Raw genomic sequence first — 22,217 nt, forward strand, 5'->3', positions numbered from 1 at the left:
GCAGAATATTTTTTCATGACAGGGGACTCCAGCCAGTTTTGCATATTTGTACAAATTTTAATATTTGACTTCTCCACAGTCGGGTCTGTCTTTTCTTTCCCAGTGACTTGTACCAACAAGTCCACAGACATAAGATCACAGATAAGCATTGAAACAACAGAGAAGAATAGTGTTAGATCAACATTAAATCATCTTCAGCCTCCTGCCTTACGGTGAGTTAATTGTTCCCTGTACTTTTACAACATCCAGGGATCAGAGAGTGTGTGTGGTTCAGTATATCAACAGTGAAATCAGGCCCCATCCAGCACCGGCCTCAGCTTGCTGCCTGTCTCTGCAAACTGGATTATCATCTTAAGATCTGTGACTGGATAAAGTTGCAGTAATTACACAGAACTAGGCCATCATGGAATTTCACAAATGTCATGCTCATCTTTTTCTATGGAATGATAATCTGTAACTGATATAGCCGTTGATGATGTTGTAAGTGCTGATGTCGTTTTAACTGAAATTACACAACTAGCATGTTGTACATTTCTTTGGCCAATAAATGGAGGTTACCAGCAGAGCTTCCACTGCAATTGTAGACCTCACTTCAAACTTGAGCACACAGCCAGAGACAAACAGCTCCTCTAGAGCTAGATTTGATGATAGATATTGATAAAGACCCAAGATTTCTGTCATTTTAACCATTTTTTAAACTTGTTTACTGTCAGCTACATATTCCTGCTCTTTGGCCTTTATCTTTGAAGAGAGGCCAACGCTACATCCATTATCCATGATTTATATGAGAATATTCTATATTGAGATAATCTTCCACGACACACCTGATCATTGCTCGTGGCACACCTATGTGCTGTGGCACAATGGTTGGGAAACGCTGTATTATATTATACATTTCTTACATAAAGTGGCAAAAAATTAAGGTTTGATGCCATGTATATTCTTTACAATCCCTGTTTTGACTGGTGTGAAAAAAGTATTTTGAAAGTGTCTTTTTCACTTGAGTGATAAATCAAGTTTGGTTGGCTGTTGGTTGTGGTCATGACACAGACTAGCAGACTCTCACACCTGTGAACAGACAGAATACATCTCACAAGGAGACAACTGATAAAATCAGAATGGAGAAGGTAGGAGCAGGATTTATGTGAACTGTGGTTTTACTTTAAAAACACTGCAGCACTGATAACGTTTTGTTTTTGTTTGTTTTTTTCAAACATGACGTATATGTGTAAGCATATCATCCCTCTTATCATGAAATCTTGATGGTATCTGGTCATCATTTATCCTGAGATTGATAGCCTTTGTCTGGTTTGTCTGTAATTTTTAATGGCTGTGTTTTTGCTCTGCTCTCGTTTGTCACATGGCATTACTTCAAAGAATATGAAAAGCGAAGTCTGTTATATTTTTTTTAATTAATTTTCTTTCCTTTCCTCCCTTTTGCCTGTGGCACATCTTAGACAGCTTTAAATTTGCTTTAATGTGTTTGTCTCTCCTAAACATTTGTGATCAAACCCTGGGCCACACACACACACACACACACACACACACACTTTTATCCCTTAGGGCACCAGAGGCAGGCAGGCAGCGCGCACACAAACCCACATCTCGTATCAATCGAAGTTAAGTCCAGTTTATCCCTGCAAATGGTCTCTGTGGACTCCATCCTATATGTTCCTCTTCATCAGTGCACATCAAAGCTGATGGCTGACATATACAAGCAGAGAGGGTCAGCAAGTTTTACAAGCACCTTTTTTTTTTATTGTACTGAGTCCTTGTCTGTAACGAGAGACAATGTTCAAAGAAGATTACAAATACACAGATTTTATATGAAAAACAAAACTTACATTCCTCCCCTGTCGTATGTGGACATATAAATACGCGTGTGTATGCACACAAATACATGTGAGTCTATGGAAAAGACCTCTGTCCACAATCACAAAAATCATCAAGAGCTGCTGAATTTTCAAGTACTTGTTTTTTTTGTTTTGTTTTTTCGAAACCCAGAATTTGGAAGTCTTGGGTAAAAAGGTGGATGCAATGAGTCTGCAAGATGATGTTTGGATTGAATATTTCTTTCTTTAATAATTCTGCAGCTGTGGGGTTTTTTTTTCTTTTTTTGTGTGTGTTTGTGCTGTAAAAACAGTCTAAAACATCAAAACGGATGTGATAACACCATTATTCTTCTGAAATTCTTTTTAAAAGGAGAGCGACAAATGGGTTATTTCACACAACTCTTCTCCTCAGTCCTGCAGTTCATGAATGTCCATTTAAACAACACTGTGCCATGAAACAGACTTTAACAATATAGATGATTTCTCACTAATTGAACTTTACTTACAAATATAGCTACATCTTTCTCATGTAGTTGTTAAGACTTTTTTTTCCTATACCTGACATACTGTATTTTCCACACTATGTCATGGCGAAGTGTATGCCAACCAGATGTGGGCCAGGTCTGGCAATGATGGCACTATTTATGTTCCTATTTTCTTATTTTAGTTAGAAATGGTAAATGGCCTGTATTTATATAGCGCTTTACTAGTCCCTAAGGACCCCAAAGCGCTTTACATATCCAGTCATCCACACACACATTCACACACTGGTGATGGCAAGCTACATTGTAGCCACAGCCACCCTGGGGCGCACTGACAGAGGCGAGGCTGCCGGACACTGGCGCCACCGGGCCCTCTGACCACCACCAGTAGGCAACGGGTGAAGTGTCTTGCCCAAGGACACAACGACCGAGACTGTCCGAGCCGGGGCTCGAACCGTCAACCTTCCGATTACAAGGCGAACTCCCAACTCTTGAGCCACAATCGCCCCAAATGCCATGTTGCAATAGTATACTGCTATGATAGACAACATTTCAAATGCAGGTTTGACAGGTTTGTGAGTGTACACTTTATCCAAAACCTAGTCACCTACTCATGCTTATCACTGGGTGGCTGTAGCTCAGGAGGTAGAGCTGGTCACCTACTGATCGGAAGGTTAGTAGTGCGATTCCTGGCTCCTCCAGTCTGCAAGAGTGTGAATGTGTATGAATATACAGGGTGGGCCATTTATATGGATACATCGTAATAAAATGGGAATGGTTGGTGATATTAAAGTCCTGTTTGTGGCACATTAGTATATGTGAGGGAGCAAACTCCTCAAGATGGGTGGTGGCCATTTAGAAGTCGGCCATCTTGGATACAACTTTTGTTTTTTCAATAGGAAGAGGGCCATGTGACACATCAAACTTATTGGTAATGTCACAAGAAAAACAATGGTGTGCTTGGTTTCAAAAATTAATGCACAAGTCATGTATTTTATAAAGGAAGGGCTCAGAGACCCCAATTGGGCTCCCATGAGCAAGATGAAAGCAGGAGATTCATGTCACAAGTTGGGATGTGGCATGTGTGTGTTTAAGTCAACAATATGTTACACTGCAAATAAAAAGTCAATTCTCATTTCACACATACAACATTCTGCTCATACAACTGAAAAGCAGAGGAACTTAGACATTAATAGTAAAGTTGTTGGTTTTTTTTAAATAAACATGAAGACAACTTTTCTAAAGCAAAGCTATAAGATCTGTAAGGTAAGTATGAGAGGAACATTGAAACGCATCTACAAAACAATCACATAAATAAGCAAAAGTTAGATTTTCCCACAAAAGAATTTAGCAATTGCCCTCTCTTGTTCTTTCTTTTAAAAATTCTTTTAAAATGTGTTTAATTACATTTTTAAGAATACATTTGGGTTCAATCCAAAAGTCTCAGCTGCAAAATGATGCAAAAACAGATACACAAATGTAAAAATTGTTTTCTGCAACAGAGTTAATCTGGTTTTCATAAACTATGATTGAACAAGTAAGAAAGCCAACATAGAAAGTTGAAAAACTGTCTATTTGCATTACAAGACTGCAGCAACTATTTAGCATTCAGCAGCACACATCAACCTGAGGAATCTGATGAAACACCCTCATTGTTGAGTTAGTGAGTGCTCCAAGTCCAAAATATTCAGAAAATACATTTTAATTCCAAAACATTTTATTATTTAACCATGTGCTGCCAAGATAGTGCAAAAATGTTTCATAATATAAACTCCATAAGCTATTAAGTTAGTGGTCGTCATTCTCATTTATTCCCATTATTCAACAGGTTTTCAGCAGTAGAATCGCTAGATACGCAGTTATTCCAAGTGCCTGGTACACTTTTCTTGTAAATAACAAACACTCCAGTTATCTTCAGTGTTTTTAATCAAAACTATTCTGTAATTCCACAAAATCGAACAAAACATTTTCATTTCTTTATCGGAGCATGGATTTGATTTGTTTGTTTGAAAAAAAACACACACCTGAAGATCATGAACGTGTTCAAATTTGTTCAGAAAACCTTTCTCTGCAGCACTTTAAGTGGTCTAAAACACCACAAGGCACCTTCAAAATGTGATTGCTGCATTATGAACATTGAGTGGTTGCTCCAGCTGTTCTTTACCACCCCTGATCCCAATTGATAAAATGGGTTTCGTTAAGACCAGTCTCTAAAAAGCAGTTCAGACCAAGCAACAGTCCTTCAAGAGTAAAAAAAATAAAAATAAAAAAGCTGCAGTTCCACTATTGGCCAATTAAGGTTTGCTAAAAAAAACAAATCAATCCCCATAGATTTCCATGTTAAAAAGCATGTTTACAGACTGGTATAGGAAAGTCTCCTCTATGGATAGTTTCGACCTTTCCTTCTCTTAATGTCATGTAATGTGTGATATTTTTCTATAACTCATCTATTTGGACACAAGTAAGGTTTAAGTTAGGGATGTTATATTTGTAATATAATTGTCCGACAAATAATATAACCTGCTGTGTAGTTTGGCATGTTCAAAAAGTTTGTAAAAATACTGGAATTTCACTCTCCAGAACTGAAGCCCCCATTTAGCAGATACTTAATTTAATGAATATTGCTTGCTAACCAAGTTAGCTAGCTAATATCTACAATCTACCCCCATCATCAAATATTGTCTCTTACTGCTCCTAAAAGACAGCCTGGTATCGTCCAAAATCCCAAGGCTTAACCTTCAAAGTGAGGAATCCAGAAACTACTGGGTGAGATCACTGTGGCTACATCCATCTTTTACATACAGTCTGTGGGTTGCGCCAAACAACTTTAAGCCTGATAATAATAGGCTTAAGGTGTCTCTTAGTGGATGATGATTCACATGAATAAACATGTGAATATAGCCATTGCCTAGCAGCAGTGCTGTCCTGCTAATTTGTTGTTCCTGGGGTAAAAGAAAAGGCATTTAGATTAATATTATAGTAAGAAGAAAACAGGAAAATGAATAGGACTCTCTCAGGATTCTAATAAACACAAGAACACACTGATAGCCAAGCAAACCCAATTAATTACAAATAGGAGGAAATGCACAGCAGGGGCGGACTTAGGTTGTATGGACGTGGTTTACTCTTGGCCAAAGAAACCATATTTTACTACAAAACAATCAGACTTTCAGAGTCCATGAAATTAAACTTAAATCAGTGCAACACAAAAACAATCAGTTTCACAGAAACCCAAATACACCTAAAAACTAAAATCAAGCATTTCAGCATTTCTAAAATTAAAAAAAAAAGATGGGGGGGTGCTGCTGTTCTCACTGATGGGTGTGATGCTCTGCTCAGGCCATCAGCGCTGCTCAGTATGGCTTCTTCTGCTCGTGACAGGCACAAAAACACACACATCATTGAAAACAAAGGTAATTAAATATCATTGTGACTGGTGTCATTACATCAAATGCATTTTTTAAATAATATAATCTTACCTCTACTGCCCTTTTCCTTACTGTGGAGAAAATAAATGAGAATTACTCTTTAGGACATCAACACCTCATGTAGCTCCACAAACAGCTAACACATGTAAGCTGTATATGTTTCCAGGAAGCGCTGGTGGGTTTGCGGCCTGTTTATATCACTCACCTGAGTGCAGGTAGCGCAGCATTACAAACAGGATGACCAACAGGATTACAATCAAACCAAGAACAATGTTAAACATCCAGCTCCCTGGCTCTGAAACAGATAACACACATGAGACTCTGCTGCTCCCTACTGATAGTTTACAGTATTACACTGAGACGTCTCACCTTCCACATTCAGAATGAAGCTCTTTTTGATGGGCACTTTCAGGGAGTGATGAGAGACACTGCAAGTAAACTGTTTGCCAGACTGCCTGAGCGAAGCCTTGAGGTAGAAGAAAGCTGACAGCGAGTAGGTCCTGTCCTGGTTATGTTTGTGGCTGGACAGTAGGATGTTATCCAGTACCTTGGGCAGAGGAGCACCAACCCTCTGGCCTGACGCTGCCGGGTCCTGCTCGTACCAAACTATCTCCACATCCAGGGGGTAATAGCTGTTTGCCTCACACACAACTTTCTGCTCCTGGCCCTCCTGCAGTGAGAAGGTGGGTCCCACATTGAGGGAGACACGAGGAGGCTCTTAGGAGAGAAAGAATGGAAAATGTAAAAAGTTATCCCAAATGTATGAATCCACAGCTTCTGTGTTCTAAGTGATGGAAACATTAAAAAAATCACACGTGAATTTCATTAACCATCATGGAGGGATGGATGGATAATTGTTATTAATCTCTGTCTCTCTTCCACAGCATGTCGTCTATCCTGTCTTCCTTCCCTCACCCCAACCGGTTGCAGCAAATGGCCGCCCCTCCCTGAGCCTGGTTCTGCAGGAGGTTTCTTCCTGTTAAAAGGGAGTTCTTCCTCCCCACTGTCACCAAGTGCAGCTTGAACTGACTGTTGCTGTGAATATAACTGACACAGGAAGCCACTGCTTTAATTTCAAGCTAACAATATAACAAATGAATGAGAACAATGTGTAACTCAGTTGGAGTTAGAGAAGAATAACTCAGTGATTATATGTAGTAGTAGCCAAGAGGTGTGGTCTCTGTGAAGGAGCAATGAAGGATAAACTGGGGGGGCTGGATAGCTGTCATAGGGCCGTCATAAGGAAAAGTGTTTGTGATCCCTGATGATCATTTGAATTGGAGACATTTGAAATTTCTGAATATTTGTAAAAGTTGACAGTAAGACACAACTTACTGAGCCACATAGAGCCCACTTTGATCTTAAGCGAGCTGGACCAGTTAAATTACCATTTCTATCAGTGTAAATGAGTTTAACTAATTTCAACAATACATCTCTGTTGTTCTACATGAGACATACAACATACTGCTGTAATAAACTACATTAATCTGTTAGCGCAACTTTTTTGGCTTAAGTTTTTTTTTTTTAAAGTGTAACATTAGAGAAAACTCTGGTAGCTCCTTACCTGTAGTGCCCTATAATTATAAGGCAGAAAGTTAAATTTCCTATTTTTATTATTTATTTTACTCTAGAAGCATTGTTTTGTTTTTTAAAAAAGCTGACATTTCTAGAGCAGACAGTAAAAATACAGTAACTTTTCTGTCATTTAATTTTTTATTTGCTATTTTATTGTTGTAGCATGAATGGCTATGGGGGAGTTCTCGCAGAGCAGGTCAGCCACTAATCAGAAGGTCGGTGGTTCGATCCCAGGCTGCCTCCTGGCTGCATGCCAAATATCCTTGGGCAAGATACTAACCCCATGTTTGCCTACTGGTGGTGGTCAGAGACTGTGTCCGGCAGCTGTTCTCTGTCAGTGTGCCCCAGGGCAGCTGTGGCTATAATGTAGCTTGCTATCACCAGTGTGTGAATGTGTGTGTGAATGGGTGAATGACTGAATGTAGTGTAAAGAGCTTTGGGGTCCTTAGGACTAGAAAAGCGCTATACAAATGCAGGCCATTTACCATTTATCAGCAGGATAACTATAACATTTATAAAAATACAGTTTTAACTGTATTTTTTAAAACTTCTTCTTCAAAGCTCTTCTTCACATTTCCAGTGGCCGATTAGAGTCTTTGCCTAGCTGACCTTATGTCAAACAACGCTAGGCAATGTTTGGATGAAGTCAGGACCTAGAAGGGCAGGTAATATGCTGCCTGAGCATGAAGCACTGAAAGGAGCTGGTGGTGTCAGCTGTGAAGAGCATGAAATGAAAGTAGATGAAATCTCAGCTGAGGCTCATTAAAAGTTCTCAGGGTCCACTGTCCATTCAAGTGCCCATTATCCCTAACTAAAGGGAACCCATTAAACTAATTTCCAGCCCCATTTGTTTCATTCTTGCTGTACAGTAGAGCAGCTTTACATGATGCACAGTTCAAAATAATCTTGATTTAACTGGGTCTTGAAATTGCTCTTCAGCGCTAACTCCTCCCCCTTTACACCAAGTTTCTTCTGATTGGTTGGACCTTATGAACAAAAGATTAAAAGAGTGGATGTGTTGGGCTTCTCTCCTTACAACCACATTAGGGATATCCACTCTCACTGACTTCATACAGATCTAAAAGTAGAAAAACTGTTTAAAGTCTAGATATGGATACTTGTTATGAAAATCTGAAAATCTGACCATGTTTAATATGGAACAGTATGACAGAAAAACTAAAAAAAACAAACAGAATCAGTCCCCTTTATAATCCATTTTTCAGTTTAACTAATGTAACAGGCAGAATTAGTATTAGTACTTTGTGTCATCTGATTTCCTCACCTTCGATGTGCAGATTTATGTCCACATTGCCAAACAGTGGATTCACTGACACTGAACAAATGTAGGTCCCTTCACTGCTCATCTTAGACAGGGGGAGGGTGTAGGTGGCATCGCCAGTCGCCAGAGCCTTCAGCCCAACGCCGCTCCCCTGGGTGTGCCCGGTGCGGCTGGTGTAGCTGAAGAGTTTATTCCTCTCTCCCCGGTGCTGCCAGTGCCACTCCACAGTGATGTTGGCACCCTTGTGGTCAACGTCAAACTGGCAGTGGAGCTTTTGCTGGGACATCAGGCCTGCTTTCACTGAAGGAGTCTTTGTTTTGATGACCATGGCGACTGTGGAAACAGATCTGGTGACTGTCTGCACAAATTTCTCAAAACAAGTGGCCCACCATGTCCCATAACTACACATGCATCATCAACAATAAGTATCATATGATAGATATATTTTTCTGATTCTGAAATCCTCATATGGTGAGTTTACCTGTGGTGGTGAGAACCTCTCTGTCAGGGATGGGGGGCCATTTGCGGTAGTCCTGCTCTCCTGGGGGAGGCTGGTCAGAGGGGTGCCTGAGGAAACCAGTGACTGTAAAGAGGCCCCTGCTGTGTCTGAGGGTACAGAGGAACCAGCGGTTGTACTCTAGGGCGCCCATGACAGGCCAGCGGACATAAATGCCCTCTGTGCTGTATCTGCGTAGCTCACACTCCAGCTGCTCTTCCTCCACCCCCTCCACATACCGCCTCAGGTCCAACTTTGATCCTAGAATAGGACACATGCAGTCAAATCAAATGTCTTTCAGCCTTCTCCTCATGCAGCCTGCAGTAACTCACCAGTGATTAATAAAGTGATGGCGTTTGGGTTAACAGGAGCATCTTCTTTCTGACCAAATTGCAGCATAGCCTCTCTGTGGATGAGTCGAGTCTCAGTGTGCCCCTCATTATTAGTAAACACATGTTCGTCAGTGAACTGACAGGGCAGCCACGGGTTCTGGATACTCCACACACCTAAATCACACAGACATATGCACAAAATCATCATTAAGCATATGATTCCATTCATGCAGTCGAGTGTAGCGTCCACACTAGCTCTAAAAACGCGGTGACAAAGCCTTGCACAATAACTCACCTGCACTTAGATACAAGTAAATAAGGATATTTAAGATTAAACCCATGATTCTTCATTGGTGACCCCGCAGAAAATCCCCTTTAGTTCGGTTGCCACTCGAAGTTTCTCCGGATACTTTCACTTTCATTTTCAAGGAAAAAAAACTGGCTTTGCAGACGCTCCGATCACGTGACAAGCAGCACACAAAGTAAGAGGGAAAATATGAAATTATAATAATATTCGCCGTTAAATTGCACTAGTTTCAACGTTAGATTGTTAAAACCCCTAGTTATTGTTTTGTTTAGTAGTAATCTGGCTGTGTCCAGTGCGCACTACTGTGTGACAAGTTACTCACAAAATATCCATAATCATGCCCACAGTTGTATTTCTACAGAGGTTTCTCCACACGTCTCAACGAGTCAACTGTAGGTTATGCTTCCTTTTTTTTTACGCCATCAAACTCGTAGTACTGCCTTTGACCTGAGGTGTTGCTGTGAGTGCACCAGAGCACATCCACAGCCACAGCACAGGAAGGTTTTTTTTTTGTTTGTTTTGGTTTTGTTTGTTTTGTTTTGTTTTACAAAAATTTTTATTCATGAACAATAGCACAAGAAACAGACAAGAAACTTAGAGTATTCATCAAATAAAAATCATGTGTAAAAACTGTGTGTTTAAGAAGCTAAAACAAAGTTATAAACTATCAGAAAGCAGTAACTTGTCTCAAATTAATTTAAAATGGCCAGGTAAAGCAACTTCTGTATTTATTTTTATTTAATGTTAATAACTGTACAATACTCTGTTTTTGGTAACTATTGTCCATGATGTAAATATGTAAAAAAAAATGTGCATGCTTCTGTTCTGTGTCCTGTGTGTCCTATTTGTTTGTATACAGTATGTGTTTTTCTTGCTGCTGTTACAACCAAATTTCCCCTTCTGGGACAATTAAAGGATTATTCTATTCTATTCTATTCTAAAGTAAGGGCTTTCCTATCACTTGCAAGTTTTAGCAATTTACTCAAGAATTTAAATTCATTAAGCAATCAGTTTTTCACTGTTTGGTTTTAAAATATTTACATTTGTGGATACAGTATTCCCTGACAACAACAGAGTCCAAACAAATATCCCATACTTGATTGCTTTATTGAATCCCAGTGGACTGTAACTAGCTCCATTTCATAAAGAGATTGCAATAATGTGGAAATAGTGTGGAAAAAGCAGAAGATCCAGACTTCAATATCATCTTCACAGAATACTCAGGTGGTCGTATCCAAGTTAAACCAGTTTAAATTGGTTTAACTTGGATAATAACTTGAAATTTCTGAATTTCATCTCCTTGTTACCTGAACTTAACTGAATTAATCTTAACTGAATTGTGACAGTTACAGGATCCTGTTCAGGGAGGGTGCTGTCCTAGCTCCACTAGTTACTGAAACATTACTATTAGGGGTTGCATCCTTCTTCCATATGGTCTTCCAGTGCTTCCACCAAATGTTGCCTTGGTGGGCCATTGTCATATGGTTTCCCTGCCATTGAGAGGGAACTGTAATAATGTAATAATGTAATAAACCAGCTGTACTCCACTGAACCATTCATGGTTCAGTGGAGTACAGCTGGTTTATTCTCCTGCCTTCTATCTCTCTGGTATACATCTGGCCATGGTTGTGATTCTTTGCTTGGCAGTTTCCAAGCCACTTCTGTACTTCTTAGACACTCCTTTCTGCAGCTCTGTGGAGGGCTAACTTCCCTCCACACTGCCCTGATTTTGGCCGCCTTCTCCATGGAGGGCACTGCTTCTTGTGGTTGTTCATCTTTTAGCAAAGCATCTCAGTGATCACTGCTGCTGTGGTTTAGACCAGCTGGTTGGTTTCAGTTTGTCTGTAACGCTGCATTCACATCTTTTAGTAGTCCTTCAAAGATTACTTTGAAAGTTGAACGTTATAGACTTGATAATCAGCCGCAGCTTAGCCACAATCTTCTCTCTCTAGCACTCAACACCTTCATCGAATTAGTTGTACTTGGGGCTTGGTTCCAATATGGGATGAGGGTGATAATATCTCCCCCCTGACGTGATGTCCTGGCCCTGTCGTTGCCATAGCATTTGTGTTGTACATCATCGATCTCCAATTGGGATAGCAGTTGCTTCTTCAGAATGTTGGAGCACCTAAGCTAAGTTGTTTCGCTTTCAGTTTACAACCTCTTCTGTTCCATGTGAGAGGATTTTCTCTAAGGCAGGAGAAATTATCTCCAAGAAAAGAAACAGACTCGGCCATCGCACAGTGGAACAAATTCTCTTCCTAAACAAAAACCAAACAGGATAACCTTAAATGCATCATGTTTTTATTTTACAAGTTAATAAGCATTTTCCTTTTTCAGAACAGATAAAAAATGAGCTTAGAGTCCAGGACCAGCTCAAAGAAGAGAGGGTCAACTTTGAAAAAAGGACATCAGAATATCTTGTAGAGGCTAGCACGCTGTTTCAATGTAGAGACAGACTTAAAACAGTGGAGGCACTAGAAGAGAAATTAAAAGCTGAAATTAAAACATGGCAAAAAAAAGCAGAGGATTTTGAAGAGCAAAAGGACAGGGTCATTATGGAAAAAAGCACATTGATAATGAAAAATAATGAACTGTCAGATTTTCTTTTGGGAAAGGACTTGGACAATAACAAACTAGTAAAAGAGTTAAAAGAAAAACAAGAGGAAGTAGAAAGTCAGACAAAGGAAGCCTCAAAGCAGCTTTCTAACACACCTGGAGAAAGTCCTGCAGATGAAAAATGAACAAATAGCCAAACTTGAAATTGAGAGGCGGGGATCCTTCAATATAATGACATACAATGTGAAAACTGAAGATGGACTGATATTAAGGAGAAATCGGAGGAGTTTACTGTACACTCAAAAGACAATGGGACCATCGGAAGGACAGTGTGATGACAACAACACACCACCTGAACCAACAGGTGGTGTGTTGTTTTACATGCATGGATGTGAGCCACGTTAAAACAAAGAAGCTTGCTCACTACTATTGATGTTTTATTAAAAACATGACAGCGGCTGCCCAGTCTTTCACCGATTTACGAAGGCCCGGCCAAATGAACCTAGAGCTGACCAGCTTGACCGAGGCCCCGATGCCTGGATGAGAGAGGGCGTGTACGGAGTCGAAAACGCGACGACGCCACGAAAGGGGAACTACAGGGCGTGGACGGCTGGTGGAAACATCGCACAGCAGGCTAGGCCCACCGTTCCACACGGGTCTGTCCTCCAGTAGGGGAGACCGGGGATAGTTGTAACGTGGGTCAGTTGTAACACTTCCAATTTCTCCAATCAGGGCTAAGTTTCAAATGATGTGACTCATCCTGTGCATGCCCAATTCAGTTCTGCTATCACATGTGAAAAATCAGTACATTTTGTCAAACACAGACAATTTAACATGAAAAAAAGTAATTTGTATACCAAAAAGTAAGTTTTTCTACTTTATTTCAATTTCTAATAGCATTATCTGCTTTGCAGTTAAACTCATCAAACTTGAATTATGTTATTTGTATGTCTATGGGGATATATTCTGTGTAGGTCTTTAGTGCTAATGTTTTAGCCGTTGACTGTAATGTTAGCTAGTTCATGGCTATAGGAGTCTGGGTCAGTTGTAACAGCAACAGTCTGGGTTAGTTGTAACAATAATGCAGATGTTACCACACTATTACTTTAACTTATATTAAACAAGTTGGGGCAACGACTTCAGCAGAGAGGTTCACTGGTCACCTTTGTATATGCAGTTAATGCCACTGGCAACACAATTCCTCCACTGTTTGTGTTCCCACACATACATTATGCAGACCACTGTGTCAGAGATGGACCAGTAGGAAGTACTGGTAGTGGAAATAAATCAGGATGGGTGCAAGAAACAGATTTCCTCATCTTTCTGAAGCACTTTGCAAACCACACCAAGGTAAGCCATGATAAAAAGTAATGGAATTGCGATGCTGGTGAACAACTATATTTTTTCAGCTTCATTGTTATGTTCAAAATTGGTGCAAGAGTTGTAGGTTATAATGCCCACTGAGCCAATGAGGCCAAACTCAAGGAAGACCAACCAAAATTAATGAAATATTCAGTTGCAGAAAATTCCATAACTTTTTTGGGGGGTTGGAATATGTTCAAAGTTAGATTTCTGCATTCTGTCACACACACACACAGCTACATAAATGGCTCCAAGTGCATTCATGTGTTGAATAAACAAAGATTACATGTTAATATTTTGTTAGTACCCTTATTTCATTGTGTTACATTTCACCCCAGGATATGTTACAACTAACCCAGACTATGGGGTTACCGGTAATTGTAACATTTCACTCTTCGTGTTTGAGACCATACCATGCAATGGGTAATTGTGCTGCAGAGAAAATAGCTGCACTATTTAATAGCAGAGACATGTAAATACTTTGCATTACATTTTGAATCCACTACCTTAAAAGAGCTTCAATTTACAGACAGAAATGTCAAAAATGTTACAACTATCCCCGGTCTCCCCTACAAGGCCCGTTTGCGCAGACCGAAGGGCTAGGACGTCCGGGTCGGCCTGTTGGTCAGCGGCCAAAGCCTCAAAGTCTATGCCAACATAAACGGGAGAAACCAGCACGCGGGATAGACAGTCAGTTGGACTTACCAGCCGCGTGCTCAATGTCAGTTGTGAACTCGGAAATGGCAGCCAACTGGCACTACTGGCGCCCGCTCCACGGATCAGAGACCTTGGACATCGCAAATGTCAAAGGTTTATGATTGACGTACGCGGTGAAGCTCCGACCCTCGAGAAAAAAACGAAAATGCCGTGTCGCGAGGTGCCAGCAACTCCCTGTCAAAAATGCTATATTTGCGCTCACTGTCCCTAAGTGTGCGACTAAAAAAAAGTGAGCGGTTGCCAGACACCGGAGACCCGCTGTTCTAACACTGCGCCACGTCCGACACGTCGGAGGTCAACGCAATCTCCGCCGACGGAAACGGGTGAGCCAGCAGGGCGGCGTTTGCCAGCGCGGTCTTGGCCCCAGAAAATGCCTGGATGCGTTCAGGGAGCCAATCAATTGGGTCCTTAGCTGTTTTACCCTTCAAGGCAGCATAGAGAGGCTGCAGCAGGTGCGCAGCTCTGGGGAGAAAGCGGTTGTAGAAATTGACCATCCCCAAGAACTCCTGCAACGCTTTAATGGACGCGGGACGCGGAAAAGCCGAAACGGCCCGGACCTTGTCTGGCAACGGAACCACACCGTCAGCGGAAATGCGGTGGCTCAAGAAATCCAGAACCGGCAAGCCGAACTGGCACTTGGAGGGGTTGACGATCAGGCCATGTGCCGCCAAGCGCTGGAAAACCTGATGCAGATGCGACGCATGCTGACTCTCAGAACAGCTGGCCACCAATATATCGTCAAGGTACACGAAGACGAAAAGCAGCTCGCGCAAGACAGAGTCCATCAACCGCTGAAAAGTCTGGGCGGCGCCTTTCAGGCCGAACGGCATGCGCAAAAATTCAAACAGGCCGAAAGGGGTAATAACGGCAGTCAGAGGCGGAGCCAGACATTTGAAACACCCGGGGCTTAGCCCAAAGAGTAGTATGCATGTGGGATTTTTTTTTTTTTTTTTGGGGGGGGGGGGGGGGGGGGGGTGTAGAAATGACTGAAAGATTAATAGGCTCTGTTCAAAAAAGAATGACTTCATATAGGGAAAAATATATATCACATGTGCAGGACACCTTAAACTAGTTTTTTAATTAAGCAGCAAGGCAGAACAAGGTCAGGGCTGTATCAAGACACGAGGACTAAACCCCAATTCAACCAGACCCAGAACTGATCCAGAATTAAAACAGGACTACAACAGTTCAAAATCAGGACTACTGAGGACTTAACCAAGACAGAACCAGAATCAGAACTAGATGATAGCACTAAAAATCATCATAGACCTGCACTACACTTATTTTTTAATTCTACCAAAGTCCACTATTTAGATTGAGAAAAGTTTATATAATTATTTAGCCTTGTTGTGCAAACAAGCCTGCAGAACTTAATAAATACAGAATTTGAAAAATAACAAACCTAAAAAGAAACACTAGGTACGAGATACATGAGGACCTATGATACGGTGATACTTTTGGTAAACAACCATTTGACTAACATGTGTGTCTCACCTGCTCTTGTTCATCTGTTCTGTCCTCGTTCTCCTCTCTCTCCCTCTTTGTGCTGACAATCATCAAATATACAGTTGAAACCAGATATTTACTCTTCAGATAAAAACACTTTTTTAATTGTAACATCAAATCAGACTGTTTATTTTTTTAGATTGATAAATATAAAAACATATTTGTTAACTTTAAGAGTAAAGAGAGAAACTATCTGTATTTCTTAATTGCAAATGGCACCAAATTGTATTCAAACTTGAGCCACATTTATGGAGCTCCACAGTTCTTTTCCTGGTGTTTTGGTTGATATCTCTTGATGTTCCCATGTCACAGAAACAGGCTCTGTGTTTTGCCTTATATGCATCCACAGCTGTGCCACCAATTTACTCACATGGACTCTACTAACCTATCAGAAGCTTCTTCAGCTCAGAATGGAATCGTCTGGAGTTTTCTTATTAATTAACAATAAATTTAGTGTACATGTACTCCTAAATTTGATGAAAGTGATAAAAATAGCTCTGTCTCTCTTTATTCTGAAATTTAACTAATTCAAAATATATTTCAATATTTATCTAAAACAAAAATTTACTCTAAATTGATGTTGTACAGTAAAAATGTTTTATGTTTTCTCCCTAAAGTGTAAATATCTGGTTACAAATGTGAATATCCTGCTGTGTACTGAAATCCCTCTTGTTTTGCATAGAAATATACTGAACAACATACAAAGCATAATATATAAAATAACATTTACCTGAGTTTTTTCTTTGAAAGAAGCCTCTAATGTCCATTCTTATGTTTCAGTACATAACTGAAACCGATTTAGTCGGGGAGGGTAAGAACTGAAAATATGAAATAAACACACGTAAGCTAAGACTCTCTAAAAAAAATAGCATTTGTTCGGCTTTTCATTTTGCCATTTGTTGATTCACTTGAAGAGCAAGTAACGTAATATTGGTCAAGTGATCCGTTTGATATCAATCTTTCGTGATGCACCGTCATATTTACATTATTTGTACAGTACGAATGATTTGCTTTGGTACCTGCTCAAACTTAACCCGTTTGTGCCCAGATTTTTTTCAGAGTTGTAAGGCATGTCATTTTATCAGTTGAGTCCCTCTGAATCATGTTATGTATTTATTTTTTCCATTTTATACTTTTTTTTGAAGAAAATAGCATTTTTATGACTGGCAACAATTGTTGCCAGTAGTCACACAGCTTGTCACTAGGTCAAATGTCACCTAATAATAATAATAGAGAAGTAATAATAATAATATAATAAGAACAAAATAATAATATAGTCATAATAAATAATAACAAAAAGGTGGAGCCTCAGGTTCCCCCTGTATAAAATTCAAAACATCAAACAATTTGAACTGATTTCTTTATTCTCAATTTTTTTATACTCAAAAACTCAACAAACATTTTTTTCTTAGAACCTCTAAAAACATATATACATATATAACATATTTCTTCCCATACATTCCATCATCTTTCATGCATGTTCTACTCAGTGTGGTACTTCTTGAAGCACTCCACATGTAGTGGCACATCACACTTTCCACACGCAAATGATGTGCGTCCGCCGCAGTTCTTGCATCGCTTGTACCTGCTACCAGTGTTGCAGGGCCAGTGGTTCAAATTATCAAACCTGGTGGCATCAGTTATCGCCACCGCCATTGAAGATCTTCTGCCCTGCCTACTTGGCTTTGTTCCATGGCGCAGGAGGAGGGTCTGGGCTACCAGCCTCTGGAAGGAGAGGAGATCCTTCTCCCCGCTTTTCCAGGACCTAAATGAATGACAAAACAAGCATGATAGATGCATGAATGTGCATCGTTTCATCCTTTCTACAACGTCATGCCCCATATGTAGAATGTTCTGTAAAAGCAATATCACACTTGAGTTTGTGATGTTGGTCTGGATATCATCACTGTTGCTCTTGTCGACCGAAGAGCACTAGCGATGACCTCGAGTCAAACATCACCAACTCGATTGTGATATCACTAAATAACATACAGCCTTGTGTACCTGTAATAGCACCAGCTGTTCACCATGGCACTGTTCAGGGCCCAGCTGAAGCATGGCCACCACCACTTCTTGGACCGGATGTTGACTCTGTAGCGGCTGACAAACTGGTCATGCAGGTCCACTCCTCCCATGTGTGTGTTGTAGTCCTGGATACACTTGGGCTGTCTGACCTTGTCCATAGTCCGCTTCTGTTTATTCCATCTCTTCGCCTCAGTTTCGGTGAACTCCCTCTCCATGTTCGACACCACGGTGACCACGCTGTTGTCATTCCACCTTACAATCAGCTTCTCTGCCTCAACCAGATACTCAGCATCTCCTCTGGGTGTCTTCTTGAAGGTCTGGGGTGCTGTGAAGGGAACGTTATGGAGCTGAGTTTGTCGCATCGTGCCACAGCTGCCATAGCCTCTCAGGGTCATCTCATCCACCAGGGACAGGGTTGTGAAGAGGTTGTCGTGGTAAAACTTGACTCCAGGTGGCACTTCAGCTTTCTCTGCCAGGCCAAGAACCACACTTGGACCCTGACCAAGTCCAGTTTCCACCAGATGTGTGTGGCTTCCTACATATGGCTCCATCTGATGGACAAACCCGGAGGAGGATGCTAAGCTCCATATTTTATACCCAAAACGAATAGGCTTCCCTCTAATAAACTGTTTGCACCCATGCCTTCCAAAATACTCAATCATCATCTCATCTACTGCCACATGTTCTGCTATCGGGATTGCGTTGTTGATGTCATTTAGATGCTTAAAAAGGGGACGCACCTTGAAGAACGGGTCAGCTGTGATCTTCATGTTGTCTACTAAATGAACAGAAGACATAATTTCATCAAACCTGTTCCTCCGCATGGCATCTTTTACAGCATTGTTGCTGACATCACAATCGTCTGACCAGAGAAGACGCCGCCTTGGGACTGTGTTGTATCCACTGATCAACAGAATACCGTAGAATGTAAGAAGTTCATCCTCAGTCAGGTTGAGCGTTTTCCCTTTTTGTTCAGCGTAGAGATTGGACATTTCCAGTGTGACATCTCTGAGGGACTTGGGATAAAATGTGAGGAAGATATCCACTGGATCATCTGATGTGAAGCCAGGATCATGTTCTTTGGGGACATAGCGAGGGATCTGATGTTTTTTGTTGGCTTGTGCTGGTGCTTTGGCCGCAATTTTGATTTTTTTGAATTTCCTGTCTTGGTTCTTAGTTTTGTGGAGCATGGGCCCAACAATCTGACTGGTCACATTTTCATTTGTGCCACTGACCTTTCTAGTCTCTGTCTGACTCACTGAGGATGAGCACCCAGGATCATCATCGGGGGGATTTGGCAGCTGCATGTCCGAATTAGGTAGAAAGCCTTCACCTTTGAGTATTCTTGATGGGAGGCGGTTATGGTCACCAGTGGCCTCATCATCAGATTGGTCACTGTCACAGTCTGTGTCATGTGCGTGCATTTCTGACTCAGGCACAACTGTGATGTCCGCCACAGTTTCAGAGTCCTGCAGCATGGCCAGGATCTCTGCTACGGTGTACCTAAGGAAAGGACAACATACATGTTAGCTAGCAAGCGAATTTTAGCTAGCAAGAAAATGATGTATGGTAATGTATAAAAATCCTATACACAGAGGCCTTGAATACCTGTGAATTTATTTAGCTAGGAATTATTCTAAAAGGACTAAAATGAGCCATTGTACATCATTCTACAATTTTAAATAAGTAAATTAGGAGCAATCCTGCAGACAGTGTTTTCCTTTAGTTAGCGACATGCTATGTGCCCACTGGCAACTTTTGTTGCCACTCACAGAAATAAGCCCATGAACAAAAAAATATTTATCCTAGGTACAATTTTTTTGGGGAGGGTTACTCTAGAGACTTGAATGATTAAATAATTATAAATATGTTTGGGGGGAAAGTCATAAGAAATTTATGAAAATTACCTCTTTCCAGGATGATTTGCATCCACCATGTCTTCAGCCAGAAAGAGCGGGAAGCAGATGATGTCATGCGATAGGAAGCACTTGGAAACGATTTTTTAAAAATCAAAACCTTTGTCTAAGTTGTCTACTAGCATATAAGTGGAAAAAGTTGCATTAGTACCTTTGAGATTTTTTATTGTGAGTCGAAAATGACAGTGATAAACTTTGGCAACAATTGTTGCCAGTGGGGCAAAAAGGGTTAAGCTCTCCTTAGTATGGCTGGCTCCGTCTCTCCAACAGCGCACTCACGGGCAGCAGCTGCCCCGCCCCCTCGCTCAGTCGCTTAGTGCCTGAGCTTGGATCATACCAATATCAGGGGGGGATTCACGCACAGTCGTAAATTCCCACAGTGTGCACTATGTGCTTCGAATATTGTGTGTACTTTTTGTTTTATACAGTTGTCAGCCAGGCATCTAACTATGAAAAAATTACACTCCAAAATACCCCGGGCTTCTGACAAAACAACCCGGGCTTAAGCCCAGTAAGCCACCCCCCCGCTCCGCCCCTGACGGCAGTTTTGGGGACGTCTTCGGCGCGCACGGGAACCTGGTGATACCCCCGCACCAAATCAATTTTAGAAAAAATCGAGGTGCCGGCGAGGTGGGCGGAAAAATCCTGGATGTGGGGAATGGGGGTAACGGTCGTTCTCCGTGACATTATTCAAACGGCGAAAATCCCCACAAGGCCGCCACCGACCGTCTGACTTGGGCACCATGTGTAGAGGAGAAGCCCAGGCACTATTCGAGCGATGCACAATGCCGAGGCGCTCCATTGCAGCAAACTCTTCCTGAGCGACGGAGAGTTTCGCGGGGTCGAGGCGGCGCGCGCGTGCGAACACCGGGGGACCGACCGTCGGAATATAAGGTTCAAGCCCGTGCTTCGTTGCCGTGTTCGAGAAATTAGGAACAGTTAGTGAAGGGAACTCCAAGAGCAAACGCTGAAAAACATTCCCTGAAGTCACTAAATTAGCCTGATTCAGGGGCTCGGTGGCGCGAGTGAAACAGGGTATTGAAGAAAAAGACAGGGCATCGATTAAGCGTCTGTTAGCGACATCGACCAGCAGTCCGTGGGCACAAAAAAAATCGGTGCCCAAAATAGGTACAGAGCTAGCGGCACCAACAAAGGTCCATTGGAAATCCCGACCATGAAAACAAACAGTGACGAACCTTTCCCCGAACGTTGCGATGGGAGAGTCATTAGCCGCAATAAGCTGCGGTCCGTAGCCCGCTGCTAAACTGTCGGCTCCGGACGGGGGAAGGAGGCTCTTCTGGGAGCCGGAGTCGAGGAAACGTCTCCCAGAGCGCGAGTCTTCTATGAAGAGCAGTTTTTCTTTGTCGCCAGCGGTCGCGGCCGCTACAGCTCGCTGGCGGGGCCCGTGTCCCAGGGTCGGAGAAGCGCAAGGCAGCAGGCAGCGGTGCGCTCCGGCGCCAAAACGCTGATGGTAGAAACAATTTACCCTGAAGCAAAACTTAAGCCAGGCAGTAATTGACAAAAAAGCAAAACAAGTAAAAGAGAAAGAACTCAAGCAAAAAGAAGAATGCTTAAAAAAGGAGATCAAAAGTCCAGGACCAGCTCATGGAAGAGTGGGTGAACTGTGAGAAAAGAAAAACATAATATGTGAAATGCTATACATATAAAGGCTAACCACTGAGCCCTGCTCTGAAAAACTGCCATGGATGTAACTCTGTCTGTAAAGTTGCATTTAAGAAATAAGTGCTTAAAGTTAAAGTTTAAAGCGCCATCTTCTGTCACTACGGAACATGAAGTCACGTGGTTGGTTGGTTAATAGACTTGTGAAAGTTGACTAGTTGATAGACATCGTACACTTTCTGGATCCATATATTATATGTGGGAGGTCCTGGTTTTAACCATCTAATAATTGTGCATTTTAGGGCTGCAGTGAGGTAAGTTCTGGAATCCTTCCCAAAACTGCTACTGTAGGACTTAGTGGAATATTTACTTTGAAAACTCAAATTATAGGATCAAATATCTGCCTCCAGAATACACAGAGTTTAGGGCAGAGCCAAAATATATGGGTATGGTTGGTAGATTGTGTCCCACAGATCCTCCAGTATGAACTCAGAAGTGTGGGGCCCATCTTATCAGTTATTTCTGGTGTTCTGTAGAATCTGCTGATAATTTTCCATTTAAACTCTCTCCATCTGTTTGAATTAGTGGTCTGGTGTGCTTTAGTACATATTTCCCACTTGGTATCATCAGGTATTTTTCATTTATTTCTGCTTTCCACCTTCCCCTCATCCTCAGGGAATTATGCTTAATCATTGATGCAAATGCGTCATAGGTTTGACTAATAGTAGTAGTCTTGTCTCTGTTTCCCATCTGTTTTTTGGGTTTTTGTTGTTGTTTTTTT

The 22,217-nt window shown here is 41.5% G+C and overlaps 2 protein-coding genes across 3 annotated transcripts; both read right to left on the reverse strand.

The window, feature by feature from the left end:
• Nucleotides 1-3,528: 3,528 nt before the first annotated feature.
• Nucleotides 3,529-21,532, reverse strand: dhrs13b.2 (dehydrogenase/reductase (SDR family) member 13b.2). 2 transcript variants are annotated; one of them, XM_080888989.1, is made up of 8 exons: nt 21,013-21,532; nt 9,425-9,598; nt 9,078-9,353; nt 8,600-8,929; nt 6,112-6,459; nt 5,948-6,037; nt 5,794-5,813; nt 3,529-5,682 (listed from the first exon to the last, which is right to left on the reverse strand). In XM_080888989.1, the coding sequence occupies exons 1-8, from the start codon at nt 21,041-21,043 to the stop codon at nt 5,668-5,670; spliced, it is 1,284 nt and encodes a 427-aa protein (XP_080745115.1). In that variant the 5' UTR covers nt 21,044-21,532; the 3' UTR covers nt 3,529-5,667. The 2 variants fall into 2 exon arrangements, with proteins under 2 accessions (XP_080745115.1, XP_080745114.1); XM_080888988.1 differs by lacking the exon at nt 21,013-21,532 and adding an exon at nt 9,720-10,173 and having other exon boundaries at nt 3,530-5,682.
• Nucleotides 17,026-19,836, reverse strand: LOC308401000 (piggyBac transposable element-derived protein 3-like; the record flags this gene model as incomplete). Its single annotated transcript, XM_080889067.1, has 3 exons — nt 17,026-17,640; nt 17,880-19,403; nt 19,808-19,836. The coding sequence occupies 3 exons, from the start codon at nt 19,834-19,836 to the stop codon at nt 17,358-17,360; spliced, it is 1,836 nt and encodes a 611-aa protein (XP_080745193.1). The 3' UTR covers nt 17,026-17,357.
• Nucleotides 21,533-22,217: the final 685 nt, after the last annotated feature.

This window comes from Rhamphochromis sp. 'chilingali' (assembly GCF_963969265.1).
Source record: "Rhamphochromis sp. 'chilingali' genome assembly, chromosome: 8".
In the NCBI taxonomy this organism is placed as follows: Eukaryota; Metazoa; Chordata; class Actinopteri; order Cichliformes; family Cichlidae; genus Rhamphochromis; species Rhamphochromis sp. 'chilingali'.

Excerpts from the sequence above, each read along its gene's own strand:
- dhrs13b.2 (XM_080888988.1), bottom strand. The coding sequence starts at position 9,765 with ATGGGTTTAATCTTAAATATCCTTATTTACTTGTATCTAAGTGCAG. Across the intron at positions 8,930-9,077 it reads AGAGGTTCTCACCACCACAG|TCGCCATGGTCATCAAAACA; the intron begins GTAAACTCACCA and ends CTGTTTCCACAG. Across the intron at positions 6,460-8,599 it reads CATAAATCTGCACATCGAAG|AGCCTCCTCGTGTCTCCCTC; the intron begins GTGAGGAAATCA and ends TTCTCTCCTAAG.